The sequence below is a fragment of the Musca autumnalis genome, unplaced genomic scaffold (assembly GCF_047663935.1).
Source record: "Musca autumnalis isolate F117 unplaced genomic scaffold, ASM4766393v1 scaffold_3, whole genome shotgun sequence".
In the NCBI taxonomy this organism is placed as follows: Eukaryota; Metazoa; Arthropoda; class Insecta; order Diptera; family Muscidae; genus Musca; species Musca autumnalis.
This window is the reverse complement of record NW_027411866.1, coordinates 212,406,376-212,425,281: the sequence shown is the minus strand read 5'-3', so window position 1 is coordinate 212,425,281 and position 18,906 is coordinate 212,406,376. Positions and strand designations below refer to the sequence as shown.

The following is an 18,906-nucleotide window of genomic DNA, read 5'->3' as shown; positions in this document are numbered from 1 at the left end:
TAGTCGGCCCCGCCCGACTTTGATCCTTTCCTTACTGGTTTACAACTAATGGAGTACGACATGGTTGCACTCTATCGCCATTATTATTTGTCACTGTTCTTGATGCAGAATTTGAAAAGCTAGACTTAACGCCGTCTGGTCTAAACTGTAATATGTACAATAAACTCGGGGACCTGGAGTATGTAGACGATGCTGTTCTACTTACAACAACATACTCAGATATGCAAAAAAATAAACCAGCTATCACAAGAGTCACTGAAAGTTGGGCAATAAAAGTACCATGAGGAAAAAATCCAATAATAATAGCCCGTTTTAGATATATGTATGGCGAAGAAGTACAAAATGTGGAACGTTTTGAATATCTGGGTAGCATTTTATCAACAACAAGAGGTACGGCGGAGGACGTATACGCAGAGAAAAAATATTTGCCGCTTTTGTTGGAACAAAAATATTTGTTTTGGTTCCAAAAATGTATTTGTTTTGTTCAAACATTGTAATCCAAATCCAAAAATACCATCTTTTGTTCCAAACATAGAAAACAAAAACAACTTTCGATTTTCCGCAATATTGTAAAAATCGTTAACAATACCGATTGTAGGAACTATCATAATCTAATTTTGTTTACAAAAAGTATTGTCAACCCAGAAAACCAGCCCAGAAATTTTTGATTTGAGTGTATATACTTCTCATATACGCTTTTCACATAACATGGATATAAATGTCGCGTATAATATTGCAATCATTGATGAACACAATACATGATTTGCTGCAAACAAAAAGCCACAAGCACCCTCCACAACATAAGGAATAATTAAACACCATAACAAACTCCTGTATAACACCAAACCTCAAAGCACAATGAAGAATGAAACAAAACAGAAAAAAATAAAAACAAGAGTCTCATTGTTGGTATACATACACACAAAAACAAAGATAAAGGCATCATGTCATACAAATAAAACTCACCATAATTGTTTTTTTCAACACGGCATCGAATTGCGAGAGAAGAGAAAAAAAATTGTCGAAGAAAAGAGAGAACTATTGTCCAGTTGACAAAAACTATTTTTGGATTTAACAAAACCCAATTGTTGGAATCACAGTACTACATTTGGAATTTAACAATATCTTAACAATACATATTTTGCTCTTCGAATATTGTTGGATCAATCATATTTTTTTCTCTGCGTGTAGATAACCGCATTAGAATAGACCAAGTGAGACACTAAATTTGAAAACAACAATTAATATTTTCAATGCATGTGTAAAATCTACGGTACTGTATGGATCTGAGATGTGACTCACCACTGCTATAATTACAAATAAACTTCAAGTATTCATAAACCGATGTCTTCGCAATATACTAAAAATATGGTGGCCACAAACTATATCAAATGAACGACTCTGGAGCATAACAAATCAACAGGAAATAAATTCTGCAATAACACAACGAAAGTATGGATGGCTCGCCCACACTCTAAGAAAAAGCAGAAATTAAATCTCCCACTCAGCACTATACTGGAATCCTCAGGGCCGACGGTAAAAGGGCAGGTCGAAAACAACATGGAGAAGAACACTAACCACTGAAACTAACTTATCAATCGATCGATTAAAATATATAGCAAATAACAGAAATGTAGATCTTTGTAAATTGACTATGTTTATAATAAGTTATACCTTTATAAACATGTCATAATAATAAAAATAATACCAATTTTAATAAATATATTTTTTTCCAGTTTGTGGCATTTTAATTAAGGACTTTCTGTCCTCAGAAGGTGAAACGTTTTTGTAAAAAAATCCAAGACCAATTTTAGTACCATTTTCGTAGCCTTATAGTAGGTATTTCCTATACCATTTCAGCCATAAGCGGCCCTCAAAACAAATTTCAGAAGTTCTCAGTAAACTACTTTCTAAAACATATGAACTTTACACAACTACACACTGCAACTTTGCCTCTGAGATGAATTCAAATTTACTAACGGTATGGAAGATATAGTCCATACAAAATGACCCCTTTTAACATCAAAGCCTCAAAATTTTGGAGACCTATAACCGCGAAAGTTGTTGAGATAGGAATAAACGGCGGGACACGTGTGTTCTCTTTTTTGATGTATTATCACGCTGCGGTGCCAGAATGTGGTTAATAATTTCCGTGTTGCATAGTGTAATTATACCCTCAGCCTTTAGGCTAAAGAGGGTATATACACTTTGATACGACCAAAAATGTGCCTCATCGAAATAATGGTTTTAGACCCCAAGTATGTTTGTACGATATCCGTTTCAGACAATTTTGAGTAGATCTAGCAATGTCCTTCCGTCTGTCTGTGTGGCTGGCTGGTGCGCACGATAACTCTCGAGCGGATCAATCGATTTGGGTCAAATTTTGGGTATCGATGTCCAGATTTGATTTAAGTTCGAAAATGGGCCATATAGGTCCACTCCTTCAGGTACCTCCCCACAAATGTTCAAAAATTGTCGCAAAACTTAAGCGCACGATAACTCTCGAAGGGAGTAACCGAATTGAACCAAACTTTGCAAATGGTAATACTACATGTAGGCATACATCAGGTTCGAATATGGATTATATCGGTCCACTCCTTCAGGTACCTCCCACACAAAATTTGAAATAAGTGCAGTTTAGTGACACCTCACGAATCGTTATGAAATTTTTTGTAACAGGATGTTCGTGCGGCCCCCGTTACGTCAATGTAATTTTTTGAGGGCAAGTCCATAGTTCCTGAGATAATGGCGCATAACCTCAAAAAAACGCTGCACTATGTTGCGAGTTCAAATAAACGGTGGCCAAATTTAAAGGAATTGCGTTGGCAAATGAATTTTGGTATAAATACTTATAGATCACTGACAACGTCTTGGGATAGTCCCCATGCAACGGTACTTCTTAATGTTTCGGTATTTTGAATATTTTAGCTAAACTTTTCAACCAAATCGGTTGAATTTTGAGATGCGGGGTTTTCACTTTACAAAAAAACTTTTCCGATAAAAATTATGGACATAGGTCCACGTTTTGATATAGACCCCATATAACGGTACCTCCCGATTTTCGGAATTTTGAAGATTTTACATATGTTTCACGGCCAAATACGCCGAAATTTTGAATTGAGGGTTCCCAATGGACCAAAAAACTTTTCTGATAAAAATTATGTACATAGGTCCACGTTTTGATATAGCTCCAATAGAACGGTATCGGCCGATTTTCGGCATTTTCAAAGTTTTAGCCACATTAAACAGCCAATGCATCTGATATTTGGTATTAAGTCTTCGCCAGGTCTTGCGAAATATTTTTACAGGGAATTGTTGGTATTGGTTCACGTTTTGATATCCCCGGTGGAACGGTACCGCCCAATTTTCGGGTTTTTAAGGTTTTAGCCACATTATCCACCCAAAATTACAGAAATTTGGTGTTCAGTCTTCATATTTTATTGTGAGTTTATTGAATACATGAAAATTTTGTATTCAAATTCAAAGAGAATTTTCCTTAATTTTTTTTTGACCGATTAATGGACAATGAACGGCACATTTTTATACCCCCAGCATTTATGCTAACGAGGGTATATACATACACTTTCATATGGGCAAAATGTTCCTCATCGAAATAATGGTTTTAGATCCCAATTATGTATGGACGAAATGTGTTTCAGGCAATTTGGAGTCGATTTAGCAATGTCCATCCGTCTGTCTGCCTGGCTGGCTGGTGCGCACGATAACTCTCGAACGGATGAACCGATTTGGTCCAAAATTTGGCTTTCGCAATATTTTGTCCAAACTTAGTTTATGTTCGAAGCTGGGTTATACCGGTCCACTCCTTCCGGTACCTCCCCCACAAAGGTTCGGTAAATTTGTGCGCACGATAACTCTTGAATGAATTAACCGATTTGGTCCATACTTTGCATATCGCGAAATTTCTAGCGGACTGAGGAGATACTCTAATATGAACTCAATCGGTCCACTCCTTCGGGTACCTCCCACACAAAAGTTTGGATAAATTAACTTTAAGACCTGCTCTCGAATCACTTATTTTTGTTGAAGCCACTTGCATTCGCTGCCCAATTACGACAGTAAAAGTTTTTTTCAGAGGCAAGTCCATACTTCTTGAGCAAATAGCCCAAAAGTTGTAAAAAACCACTATGGCACCATATGTGGTGGCTGGAGAGCTCGAACCGAATACTGCGTTCGTCCACATATTTCTTCGAATATTAGATAAAATTCGAAGGTGGTGCTTATAGGTCTACTCCTTCCGGTACCGCCCCCACAAAACTTCAAAAATATTCGCCAAAATGGTACACGCGATTTCTCATAGACGTAGCAACCGATTTGGGCCAAACTTTGGATTTCTAAATATTGTCGAAACTTAGTTTATGATCAAATTTGGGCACTATCTGTCCAATCCTTGTGGTACCACATACACAAATGTTCAACATTTTTGTGTGGTTAAGGGTCTGTTCCAGGATCCGTTGGTCACTTTTACCGAAGGTTTTCCTAGTGGCCCTGTTTACAGTGATATTATGTTTTTCGTAGGCTAGTGTGATAAGAAAGCTCTATCTATCGATATCCCCGCAAATTGTTGACCTTTAATCCAATTCATACTTTTGTCGGTTTATACGTTCAAAATTTTGAAAAATCCCCTAAATACATATGTTGTTTTTTGGGAAAAAAGTATTTCAATCCACACAGGCTGAGGGTATATCTCTTTCGTACAGGCCGACAGTAATCATATATTAAAATTTCATGACACCAGCGCTATATGTTCACCCAAAACCAAATTGTACCAAATGTAGTGCCATTTAGTACCTTTCGTACCCATAGGTAAGAACTTCGCAAAACTTCCTCAATCCTACACTCCAACTGTAATCGTAATTCCAATTTCAGGATTCCAGCGCTATCTTTTCACCCAAATCCAAATTGTACCAAATTTAGTACCATTTAGTAGATTTCGTACCCATAAGTATGAATTTCCACAACCCCCTTAGTCCTACACTCCAACAGTAATCCTAATTCCACATTTCGGGATTCCAGCTCTATCCCTTCACCCAAATCCTAATTGTACCAAATTTAGTACCTTCCGTACCATAAGTACGAATTTCCAAAACTGCCTCAATCCTACGCTCCAACAGTAATCATAATTCCACATTTCAGGATTCCAGCTCTATCCATTCACCCAAATCTTAATTGTACCAAATTTAGTACCATTTTGTAATTTCCGTACCCATAAGTACGAATTTCCAAAACTGTCTCAATCGTACACATCAAAAGTAATCTGTTCACCAAAATCCAAATTGTACCAAATTTAGTACTTTTCGTACTCATAAGTTCGATTCTTCAAGACTTCCTCAATCCTTCACTCTAAAAGTACTTTAATTTATAAATTTCAGGATTGCAGCTCTATTCGTTTACCCAAATTCAAATTGTACCAAATTTAGTACCATTTAGTACTTTCCGTACGCATAGGTACGAATTTCCAAAACTACCTCAATCCTGCAGTCCAACAGTAATTTTAATTCCAAATTGGAGGAATGCAGCTCTATCCGTTCACCCAAATCTAAGTTCTATTAAGTACTCTTCGTGCCCATAAGTACGAATTTCCAAAGCTTCCTCAATCCTTCACTCCATCAGTAATCGTAATTCCAAATTTCAGGATTCCCGATTTATCCGTTCACCAAATCCAAACTGTACCAAATTAAGTACCATTTTGTACTTCTCGTACACATAAGTACGAATTTCCAAAACCATTTCCTTGTGTTAACACCACATCCCAACCTTGTTTCCCATACCAAATTTCAAAATTCTAGCTACAACAGTTCAAACAATTGGTACCAAACATACAAACATAGTACCATTCAGTACTTTTCGTATACATAAGTTCGAATTTCCAAAACTACCTCCATATATCTATCATACACTCCAACAGCAATCTTAGCTCCAAATTTTAGGTTTCCCGCTCTGTCCGTTCAGCCAAATCCAATTTGTACCAAATGTAGTACCATTTTGTATTTTTCGTACACATAAGTACGAATTTCCAAAACTACCTCCATACATCATCTATCCTACACTCCAACAGCAATCTTAATTCCAAATTTCGAGCTCTATCCGTTCATCCAAATGCAAATTGTACCAAATTTAGTACCATTTACTACATAAATAAAATTTCCCGAACCATTTTCTTGTATCAACGCCACTTCCCAACCTTGATTCCAATACGAAATTTGAAGATTCTAGCTATATTCGTTGAATATATACAATTGGTACTAAATTTAGTAACTTTAAGTACTTTTCGTGCACTTATAGGTCGATATTCCAAAAGCCCTTTGTTACATCTTTCTAGCTCTCTATCAGTGACCCTAATTCCAAATTTCAAAATTCTAGTTCTTCCCGTTTGCTTAATACGAAGGGTACCATATATAGTAACTTTGAGTACTTTTCGTACCCGTCTAGTCCAAATTTCCAAAAACCCAGGCTGATGCCTATACACACCCAAAATTTCACTGTCTTTGCAAAGAAAAGCATCACTGGGTTAGAATTATGTTTGGATTACCATTGTTGTTGTTGTAGCAACTAGAGTTGGGTAATCTAGTTCCTAGTTGCAAAACGTATGGGTAACATCATGAAACATAACGCGTGATATGAAGTATACACAGTTTATTCAAAGAAAAAATGTAGGCCATAGGAACTGCGAAGTGAACTAGATAGTTCCATATAGTTCCTTTGGCACAACTCTACTAGCAACGATGTGTTCGATTGCATATTATTTAAGTTATCAGTTTCAGGTTCCTCTGCATCCATGCTTAAAAATTTCGGCAACTTAGACTGGTTGCGTCCATAAACAATAAGGAGACAGCTGAGTGGGATTAGATGGGCAGCTAAATAAATGCAGCGCGTCGTGTGCTCCCAAATCCACATGACGGGCATGTGTTGGATAATGTGTCATCAATTTGGGCCCGATACGAATTGAGGGGGCTACATCGTCTGGATCATAACCGGGCTAAAACCATTCGTGTTTGTCTTGACAGTTGGCAATCTTCTGCTGCGATGGATGGGAGTGGTCCCCAAGTGCGGCATTCACACTGTATCTCTACACTGCCTGTGCGACTGCATCAGTGTAAATGCTATCTAAACCTGCCTGATAGGATCGCTGGTCTAGAGTTTCTCGTTTATACCTTACCTTTATACCCTAGATCATGAAAATTTATCCTGACGCGCTTGGGTAGGGGAAATCAGTCTATTAAATCGTGACAGGCACGCTCACTGCGATAACAGTCAAGCAGATACTACATCGACAACATCCTGTTTTGTTGTTGCGCCGGTAAAACCTTCGTCTCCCCATAAAGATGATCCACTGGTGTCAAGAGGAAGCACCCTGTTTCCGTACTCTGGGCGGCATTCTGTCAGGTTTGAATATTCTTCCACTGCGTATCGCTAACATTTGCGTGCCAGGCTGGCGCCGCATAGCTTACCACAGAGCGGCTTATTGCTTTGTAAGAGGTCAACAAGGTTGTTTTTTATCAGCGCCGTAAGTGCTGCCGGCCAGCGACTTGAGGACCTTGTTCCTACTTCTGATATAATCGCAAATAGTGGTGGCTTGAGCGAACGACTTAAACAAGCTATCGAACGTTACACCCAATATTTTGGAGTAGTTAGTGGTCGGAATCATGACACCATCGACCATTATGTTGAGTGGGAGCATCATTTCTACCATCCAAGTGGTGAACAGTGTGGCAGTGGACTTAGAGGCGGATATGATCATATTCCTCAGATAGAAGAACTGCACTGAGCAGCTGTGTAGACATTTAACCTATTACGTATGTCATAGACAATTTTTTGGGCAGAGTTGTTATGACCTCTAGGAACCTAATATGGTCAATTAGAGATAGTTTGGTTAACACTTGTAGTAAAAATAGAGTTTTTCATCGGGTTTTCCCGCGACGGGATTGGAAAGAAGAAAAAGTTCGATGACCGCGAAGCCGCTCCACAGCCGATATGTCTGAAGAGCCTCTGTCAAAGACGAAGCAGTCAGAAAGGCTTTTACCTCCAACAAAAACTAAATAACAAATCTCAGCCATTTTGGTGGCTGATAGAAAATCGGAAGGTACCGTTCTAAGGGGGCTATATGAAGGCCTGGATCTATACCGACAAATTTCTGGCAGAAAGTTTTATACCCCCCAAACGAAGAAGTACCAAATTTTAGCCATTTCGCTGTGATACTGAGGCTAAAACCTTTAAAATACCGAAAATCTGGTTGTACTAGTCTATGGGGGCTATACTAAGGCGTGTGCCTGTACCGACAAGATTCTGGGGGAAAGTTTTATACCCCCAACGAAGACTAACTTCCAAATTTCAGCCATTTCGCACAACTTTCAAAACACATCGGGAGGTACGTTCTATGGGGATTATTTGAAGGCGTGGACCTATACCGACAAATTTTATATGGAACACTTAATACCCCAAACGAAGACCAATTTCCAAATTTCTGCCATTTCGGTGGATTTTTGTGGCCATAACTTTTAATACCGAAAGTCGGGAGGTACCGTTCTATGGAGGCTATATGAAGGCGTGGACCTATAAAGACAAATTTCTGGGAGAAAGGTGTATACCCCCAATGAAGGCAAAGTACAAAATTTCAGCCATTTCTGAGGAATATTGAGGACACAACCTTTAAAATACCGAAAATCGGGAGGTACCGTTCTGTGGGGGCTATATGAACGCGTGGATCTATACCGACAACTTTTTCGCAGAAAGTTTTATACTCCCAACGAAGACGAAGCACCAAATGTAAGCCATGTCGCTGCGATAATGAGGCTAAAACCTTCAAAATTCCGAAAATCGCGTGGTACATTTCTGTGGGGGCTATATGAAGGCGTGGATCTATACCGACAAACTTTATATGGAACGTTTAATACCCCAAATGAAGACCAAGTACCAAATTTCAGCCATTGCGGTGGAATATTGAGGCCACAACCTTCAAAATACCGGAAATAGGGAGGTACTGTTCTATGGGGGATATACTAAGGCATGGGCCTGTACCGACAAGTTTCTAGGGAAAAGTTTTATTCCCCAGTAAAGACTTAATACCAAATTTCAGCCATTTCTGAGGAATATTGAGGCCACAACCTTCAAAACACCCAAAATCGGGAGGTACGTTCTGTGGGGACTATATGAAGGCGTGGACCTATACCGAAAAATTTCTTATGGAACGTTTATTATCCCAAATGAAGACCAAATACTAAATTGCAGCCATTTCGGTGGATAATTGTTGCCACAGCATTCAAAATACCGAATATCGGGAGGTACCGTTCTATGGGGGCTATACTATGGCGTGGGCCTGTACATACAAGTTTCTGGGGGATGTTTTATATCCCCAACGAAGACCAAATACAAAATTTCAGCCATTTCTGAGGAATATTAAGGCCACAACCTTCAAAACACCCAAAATCGAGAGGTACGTTCTATAGGGGCTATATGAAGGCGTTTATTACCCCAAATGAGGACCAAATACTAAATTGCAGCCATTTTGGTGGATAATTGTTGCCACAACATTCAAAATACATAAAATCTTACTTTATGGGGTCTCCGATGATTATTTCGATGTGTTACAAACGGAAAGACACATTTCATTATACCCTCCGTAATATGGCGGAAGGTATAACAAATCAGAAGTTACCTTTATATAGGAGCTATACCAAAACATGGACCCAAGTTGGCGACTTTTACTGGAGAAGTTTTGTAACCGCTGGGAACCTGAATGAATCTTTCTAGAACGCATATCGGCACCAAAACATTTACCTTATGCGTGACCACTGAGAATGTCAAATTGCAGGTAGTTCGGTCAAAAAAGTAGCTAAAATCCTACACAGTACCAAAATCGGATGGTACCGTTATAGGGGGTCTATACCAAAACAAGAACCTATGTTGACAATTGTTTGAAGAGATATTTCAGGTAAAAAGTTGTTAAAGACCTCAAAGTATCTCAAATCGGTCTGGTCTGTTATATGGGGTCTATACAGCGTTGTCGACAGTTTTTGATCGGAAATCGTCAAGAAAATCGTCAAATCTTCACTAAAATTTTATATACCCTCCATACTATGGTGGAGGATATTAAGAGGGAATTTGCGGACCGAATTCTAACAGGAATAACTGGAAATTGTTTATTATTTGTTTTTTTTTTTTGCGTGTTCTGTGTGTGTTAAAAAAGTAAAGGCAGCAGCAAGTTTAAGCGTAGTTTCTTTGACTTTAAACGCAATAAACTTGCCTATCACTTTCCTCGAGTGTATCAACTTGGCTAATGAAAATCGCATTAATACCGGATGGATATAAATAAAAGAAATAATAATGAACGGCATGAATATAAAAGATGCAGAAACAGACGACAACTACAAATGAAATATAATGAATATTTCCTTCAATAAAAATCTGATACGTTGCTTCAGGAAAACGCCGTAAAAGAAACGCAAATGGACGACCGGTCTAGCAGTGAAATAATATGTTCTTATTCGGATATCAACATTATTAAAGGGTTAAGAAAAAATATGTTTTTATTCAATGGATTCCGTTGTTTACCGAAGAAAACTGCAATAGTTATGGATGAATTCCTGTAGATATTAAATTTCAAAGAAAGCTTTTAATTCATAGTTTTTAAATTTTCTTTAATATAATAAATAGGTTCAGCGTACGTAAAAATACTTTAAATAACATTTCCAATCGTCTCGTTTCGTATTTTCCATAGGAACAATACAAAACGAAACATAACCCACGCTGGCGGAGTTTGCTGTTTAGTTTCGTTTTGTTTACATTCGTGAGTGCGAACAAAACGAAAAGCACTCAACTCCACAAGAGCAAATAGAAAACTAAATAGTACTAAACACATGTGAATAAATCAAAAACGTTTGGTGGTTGATAAAATATTCACTGTGGTATGTTGTTGTTAGTTTAAAGGGTTGTTGAGCAATCACATGTGTGTGTGTGCCTGAGTGTGTAATTGACCATAACGCACGCAAACGTTTCCCAAAAATTCTTTTTGTTTCGGTGGTGAATGAAACAAATCGGCAAAGCATAGCCAAAGTTACATTTCATCAATCGTACGGTTTCCATCTTTTTACATTGAAAAGTTTGTGGTTTTGTTTTGGTTATGAGAATGAAACGATTCAGACATGCTGAAAAGTTTGTGGCTTTGTGTGATTGGTACGGGAATCGTTTTGTTTATTTACGTTCATTGGGTTTATTACTAATTCTTTATTATAGCATCTATAAATAATTATAACATTTTATCAATTATATATGAACATATTTTGTTAATCATAAAAATATTATAAATACAATTATTATTTTTTTGTTGTTAATATATACAAATACTTAAAACAACTACTTAAAAAATCACAGTTTTATCTTAAAAGGTCCGTAACGGAAATACATACTATTTTACAAGCGTTATAATTAAAACAATTGCAATTGAAATGGCATGCCATGATATTCGCTTCATAGTTCCTGCATTTTCGGAACCAGCCATGGATGCCGGTGTTGTTGGCGTATTTTCGTCAATATCTTTTTCATCATCCATAGATTGTGGCACATAATCATGGCAAGTGGGGAATCTCTTCGGTACCGGTAACATTTCATCATTATCACCGACTTTCAGTATCAAAGCCATACCAATTTCTGCATGAAATTCGATATGACAATGGAATAGCCAGAATCCGGGATTGTACGCCTCGAAGCGTACAATTGTATAACCACCATCTGGCACGGTAACGGTGTCCTTAACTGGTGGCCGCACTAGATTCCGCTTTAGCAAATTAAAACGATCCAACTCTTTGATCTGAAATTGGAAGAGAAAAACAGATTGAGGAATTAATAATTCTCAATAAAAAAGTAAAATTGTTCAGCATTTTATTAAATATACTTTTTTTATTAGTCCCAAAAAAAAAAAAAAAATATTATTAAAATATCCAGGCTTATTAATGATCGCAAAAAAAATCTTAAAACACCCACGGTTATTAATGGTCGCAAAAAAAAATCTTAAATAATTTACGCTCATTAAGGGTCGCGAAAAATATTCTTAAAAATGAACTTTTATTATTGGTCACAAAAAATTTTATTAAATCCACGCTTATGAATGGTCGCGAAAAATATTCATTAAAAATCATGAAATATTAATGGCCACAAAAATATTCTTAATAATCCACGCTTATTAACGGTCGCAAAAAATTCTTAAAAATCCATGCTTTTTAATGGTCGCAAAAATATTCTTAAAGAATCCAAGATTATTAATGGTCTCGAAAAATATTCATAAAAAGCGCGATTATTAATGGTCACAAAAATATTCTTGAAAAATCCCCGATTATTAATGGTAGCAAAAATATTCTTAAAAATCTATGCTTATTAATGGTCATTAAAATATTCTTAAAAATCCATGCTTATTATTGGTCATAAAAATATTATTTTAAACGTCCACGCTTATTAATGGCCCAAATGATCTAAGAATATTCTTAAACAAGTATACGCTTAAATTTTTAAGAAATCCAAGTTTAAACAAGTGGGAAAAGCGTTAAGTTCGGTCAGGCCGAACTTTTTATACCCTCCACCACAAATTTCAGCCATTTCGGTGGACTAATGTGGCCACAACCTCCAAAATACCGAAAATCGGAAGTTACCGTTCTATGGGGGCTATATGATGGCGCGGACCTATACCTACAAATTTCTGAGGGGGGGGAGTTTTATATCCCCAACGAAGAGTAAATAACAAATTTCACCCATCTCGGTGTGACAATGAGGCCAAAACCTTCAAAATACCGAAAATCGGGAGATATGGTCCTATGGAGGCTATATCAAAACGTGGATCTATATAAACATTTTATGGTCGAAATATTTCTTAGCCTCTGGAAACACAAAATACAAAGTTGCAACCGATTCTGTTGTCAAATGGGACTAATACATTCAAAATATATTAAAACAAGTGAGCCAAGGCTATAGTCGGGTTGGGGCCGACTATGTGATACCCTACACCACTACCCCTGTTCATAAGCTTTTGACTAATAAAATTCAAAATATTAAAATTTGGATAGCTTAGCGCCTTTGCTCTGAATGTCTTCATTAAGTACATCGACAGTACAACCCAAATAAAAAATGGAAAAGTGGGATGTATGCCAACGATCAATAGGCTTCTTTCTCTCTTAGACCCCCATCAACCCCCAAAATTTCGTGAGGATCCGATCAAAATTTCCGTTATTTGGATACCTACGCCTACCTACTTTGCATCACTGTAAAGATGGGATTTTCTACTTTCATAGTCGTACTTTGTTTTTGGAAGATCCCCAACTGAAGCTGTGATATTCGTCATTATTATTAAAATCGCAAAAATGAAAAGTTGTGTTCTATTAGCGGCTATTGCGATATCTTCATTGTTTGACCACCTACGACAACCTACGTAACATCGTTGCAAAGGTGATATTTTCTACTTTCATGAGCAGGTTTTGCTTTTGATATAACCCTTTTAGAAGCGGAGATATTCGCTTTGAAATAAAACGTTGACTTTTTCTCCAAATAAGTTTTTGTCCCATTCCGACCCCTGAATATTATCCGACCATCACCGAAATCAATAGGCTTCTTTCTCTGTAGGATCCCCATTAACCCCCAAAATTTCTTGACGATCCGATCAAAATTGCGACCTGTAGCGTGATTACAAAAAAATGAAAAAATGGGATGTATTGCCGACTATTGTGATATCTCCGTTATGTGGCCACCTACGCCTACCTACTTTGCATCACTGTAAAGATGGGATTTTCTACTTTCATAGTCGTACTTTGTTTTTGGAAGATCCCCAACTGAAGCTGTGATATTCGTCATTATTACTAAAATCGCAAAAATAAAAAGTTGGGTTCTATTAGCGGCTATTGCGATATATTCGTTGTTTGATCACCAACGAGAACCTACTTTACATCATTAGAAAGGCGATATTTTCTACTTTCATGGCCAGGTTCTGCTTTTGGTATACCCCATATTGAAGCTGAGATATTCGCTTAGGAAAAAACGTTGTCTTTTTCTCCAAATACGTTTTTTGCCCATTACGACGCTTAAATATTATCCGACCACCACCAAAATCAATAGGCTTCTTCATCTGTGTGACCCCCATTAACCCTCAAAATTTCGTGACGATCCGATCAAAATTGCGACCTGTAGCGTGATTTCCAAAAAAGTGGAAAAATGGGATGTATTACCGACTATTGCGAAATCTCCGTTAGTTGGTCACCTACGCCGACCTAGTTTACATCATTGTAAAGATGGGATCTTCTACTTTCATAGCCAGGCTTTGCTTTTGGAAAGTCCCCAACCAAAGCTGTGATAATCGTCAATATAATTAAAATCGCAAAAATGAAAATTTGGGTTTTATTTGCGACTATTGTGATATCTTCGTTTTTTGATCACCTACGAGAACCTACTTTACATCGTTAGAAAGGTGATATTTTCTACTTTTATTGTCAGGTTTTGCTTTTGGTATATCCCGTATAGAAGCTGAGATATTCGCTTTGGAAAAAAACGTTGTCTTTTTATCAACATAAGTTTTTTGCCCATTCCGACCCCTAAATATTATCCGACCATCACCAAAATCAATAGGCTTCTTCCCCTCCGGGACCCCCATCAACGTCCAAAATTTCGTGACGATCCGATCAAAATTGCGACCTGTAGCGTGATTACAAGGTTTAGATGGACAGACGGACAGACGGACAGACGGACGGACGGACGGACTGACGGACGGACACACATAGCCAGATCGACTCAGCTCGTCGAGACATTCATTTTGGTATACATAAGTATGGGTCTACGACCATTATTTCGATGTGTTACAAACTTTTTGGCCAAAACCAACTTATAATACCCTCCCCACATAGTGGTGTAGGGTATAATGACGCGTACTTTATATGGGGCGTTATATGGGGGCTATACCAAAACGTGAACCTATATAAACCAACTTTGGTAGGAATGTTTTTTGGCCTCTGGAGACACAAAATACCAAATTACAACCAATTCGGTGGTAAAATGGGACAAATATCTTAAAAATTCCTTAAAACGACGACGCGTCACGCGTCATTTTGTATGGGGGCTATACTAAAGCGTGGACCTAAATAGCCCACTTTCAATACCAAAAGTCCTAGGTACAAATAATAGATTTTCCCAAAATTTCATCCACCTACGTCAATCCGTTCGGTCGCTAGAGTGATTTCCACAGACGGACAGACGCACAGACAGACAGACGGACATTGCTATATCGATGTAGAATTGCACGCTGATCAAGAATATATATAGTTTGTGGGGTCTACAATTATTATTTCGAGTAGTTACAAACGTAGTGACAAACTTAATATAAATATCGTCGTCCCAGAATTCTATTTTTAAATGCACACCAAAATATTTTTTTCAATCCACTTCCTTAAATAGTTTTTTAATCCATGCCAAAAAATAATTTTTAATCCACTTCATAAAATACTTTTTTTAATCCACGCAAATAGTGGGAGCCCATTTCCAAAAATACTTTTTTAAAATGTTCTCGCCTCGCGCCTCACGTCTTCAAAATTAAAAATCTGTACATTAATTATTTTTTAATAAAAAATCCACATTTTAAAAGTAATTCAACAATTTTACGCCTGAAAAAATATTATTTTATTATTCCTTAAATCAAATCTCAAAAAAAAAAAATAATATACAAATTAACATATTAAAAATACTTTTTTAAATAAAAAAAATTTAAAAATTTTAAAATAGAGGGCTCAAAAATATTTTTTCAAAAATCCATGATTAAGGATTTAAAAAATTTTTTCTAACGTATTTTTTAAAACTTAAAAATAATATCAAAAATTCTAATTTACAAAAAATAAGGTATTTTTTAATCTACGCCAAAATATAATTTTATTTATCAAATCGAGCCATAAAAATATCTTTTGAAAAATCGAGGCCTTCAAAATATATTAAAAAAAATCAAGAAGTTCACTCTTAAAATATATTTTTTTAAATATTCCATATATTAAAAATTTTATCAATATTTTTTCAAATCCAAAATATTTGCAAAAAAATCTGAGCCGTGTGATGCCTTACAAAATATTTAAAAAATCCAGGTCGAAACATTTTTTAACCATTTCGTTCTTTTTAGTGTACGTTGTAAAATTTTTTAACGAAATCAATCCGAAACATTTTTTACTAATTTTTTTTATCTACGTCTTTAAACTATTTTTGTGAAAAATTTTTTTTTTAAATATTTTTTAAATCCCCGCCAAATTTTTTTTTTAAAATATCCACGTCTTAAAATATTCTTATAAAATCCACCCTAAAAAATGTTATGAAAGACTTAAAATATTTTTAATAAATCCACGCCTAAATAATTGTTTAAAATATCCACGTCATCAAGTATTTTTTTAAATCCACGCAAAAAAATGGTTTAAAATACTCAAGACTTAAAATATTTTTTTAAATCAACGTCTTTCAAATATTTTTGTGAAAACTCTAAACTCTCATTACTTAATATTTTTTTAATCCACGCCTAAATAATTGTTTAAAATATCCACCTCTTAAAATATTTTTTTTTTAAATCTACGACTTTAAAATATTTTTGTGAAAACTAAACATTTTTTAAATAATGTTCCACGCCTACAAAGTTGTTAAAAATAGCCACGTCTTAAACTGTACATTTTTTAAATAATCGTCTTCAAAATATTTTTGTGAAAGCTAAACATTTTTAAATAATGTTTTCTAATCCACGCCTACAAAATTGTTTAAAATAGCCACGTCTTAAAATATATATTTTTTAAATCATCGTCTTCAAAATATTTTTGTGAAAACTCCACATTTTTAATTGGGTAATATGTCCACGTCTTACATTTTTTTTTAATCCACGCCTAAGAAATTTTTTAAAATATGTATTTAATACACTTAAAAATATTTTTTTTAAAAAATGCATTTTTTTTTAAAAATGCATTTTTAAATTCACGTCTAGAAATGTTTATAATATCCACCCAAAAATATATTTATAAAAATGTCTTTTTTTTGTAATTACAAAATATTTGCACAAAAATCTGAGCCGCGGATGCCTTACAAAATATTGAAAAAATCCAGGTCGAAACATTTTTTAACCATTTCGTTCCACACCTATATTACTTTCTAGTGTACGTTGAAAAATATTTTAACGAAATCAATGCGAAACATTTTTTCCTAATTTTTTTTTAAACTACGTCTTTAAAATATTTTTGTGAAAAATCTACATTTTTAAATATTTTTGAAATCCCCGTCAAAAATTGTTTAACATTTCCAAGACTTAAAATATTTTTATTAAATCCACGCCTAAATAATTGTTTAAAATATCCACGTCATCAAGTATTTTTTTTAAATCCACGCCTAAAAAAGGTTTAAAATACCCAAGTCTTCAAATATTGTTTTTTTTTAATCCACGTTAAAATATTTTTGTGAAAACTCTGCATTATTTAACATTTTTTTTTAAATCCGCCCCTAAATAATGTATAAAATATCCACATCTTAAAATATTTTTTAAATCGACGACTTTAAATTTTTTTGTGAAAACTAAACATTTTTAAATATGTTCTTTTAAATCAAGGCCTACAAAATTGTTTAAAATAGCCACGTCTTAAAATATGGTAACATGGGGCGCCTTCGCCACTGGGGCGGGTACGCCATCGCCAATTTTCTCGCAAAATACAAGTGCTAGAAAAAATCCGTTAAAGGCAAAATTGTGAGTTTAATGAAGATCTATCATCTCCCAAAAGTTGGCAGTTGTGTCATAAGTATGATAGCGGACGCACGCGGTTTTGTGTTTTGAGGGTATTGGGAAAAATAATTATGGTTGATGCTTTTTGTGATATCTTCTTTACCTTTTGGGATATCAAAAACATATTTTATATCGTTAGAAGACAACTATTGAAGAATAGAAATGCCAATAATTTGCATGTAAAAAACAATAACAAATGTCAATATATTCATATTATGAGATATGCTGGGGGTGGGGCGCCTACGCCACGATAGGGGTGTGGTGGGTTAATGTCAGAAATTTGTCACGTTTAAATTCAATTCTTTATGCCATAGATATACCACACTATAATGTGATGTTAGCATCAAAAAGTATCATAGACGTATCTTGTTTTGGTAATATTATGATTTTTGTACCTAAATTCAAGCAACCTATTTCAATTAACCGCTAGAATCGGTTACTATTTGTGAATCTTAGAATAATTTTTGATTATTCAATAGAAAACATGTTCCTTTTTTGCATAATATTGATATTTAAGGAAGAAGTATCGTAAATTACAGTTTTAGAGTCCGTTGGAGAATGTTCAATATCGGTGGCGAAGCTACCCCATGGGTGGGGAGGCTTCGCCACTTTTTAGAAATTTTGTAAATTCTCAAAAATAATATTTTAAAAACAAAATTATAACCACTTATATATCAAAACTTATAGTCAAGATACGCTAATATTTGTACCAAAAATAATATTCGAAAAAACGGTATGAGAACATTTTGAACAAAAACGTGGCGAAGGCGCCCCATGTTACCATATATATTTTTTAAATCATCGTCTTAAATCCACGCCTAAAAAATTGTTTAAAATGTCCATGTCTTAAAATATTTTTTGAAATCCACGCCTAAGAAATTGTTTAAAATATGGATTTAATCCACTTTAAAATATTTTTTAAAAATACATGCCATAAAAATTATTTTTTTTTTTTAATTCACGCCTAGAAATGTTTGTCCACGTCTTAAAGTATTTTTTAAAAAATTCTAGCCTAAAATTGTTTAAAGTATCCACGTCTTAAATTTTTGTTTAAATTTTTTACGCCTAAAATTGTCTAAAATATCCACGTAAATTTTTTTAAATATATGTGTTTTATTAAATCCACGTCT

The 18,906-nt window shown here is 35.3% G+C and overlaps 1 protein-coding gene across 1 annotated transcript in view; it reads right to left on the bottom strand.

The window, feature by feature from the left end:
• Positions 1 to 11,202: 11,202 nt before the first annotated feature.
• The window catches only part of Mco1 (Multicopper oxidase 1), a 76,628-nt gene continuing 68,924 nt past the window's right edge, over positions 11,203 to 18,906 (bottom strand). Inside the window, exon 5 of the mRNA XM_073976490.1 lies at positions 11,203 to 11,824. Within this exon, the coding sequence (XP_073832591.1) occupies positions 11,423 to 11,824 (402 nt within the window). The 3' untranslated portion in view covers positions 11,203 to 11,422. The remainder of the gene's footprint in view (positions 11,825 to 18,906) is intronic.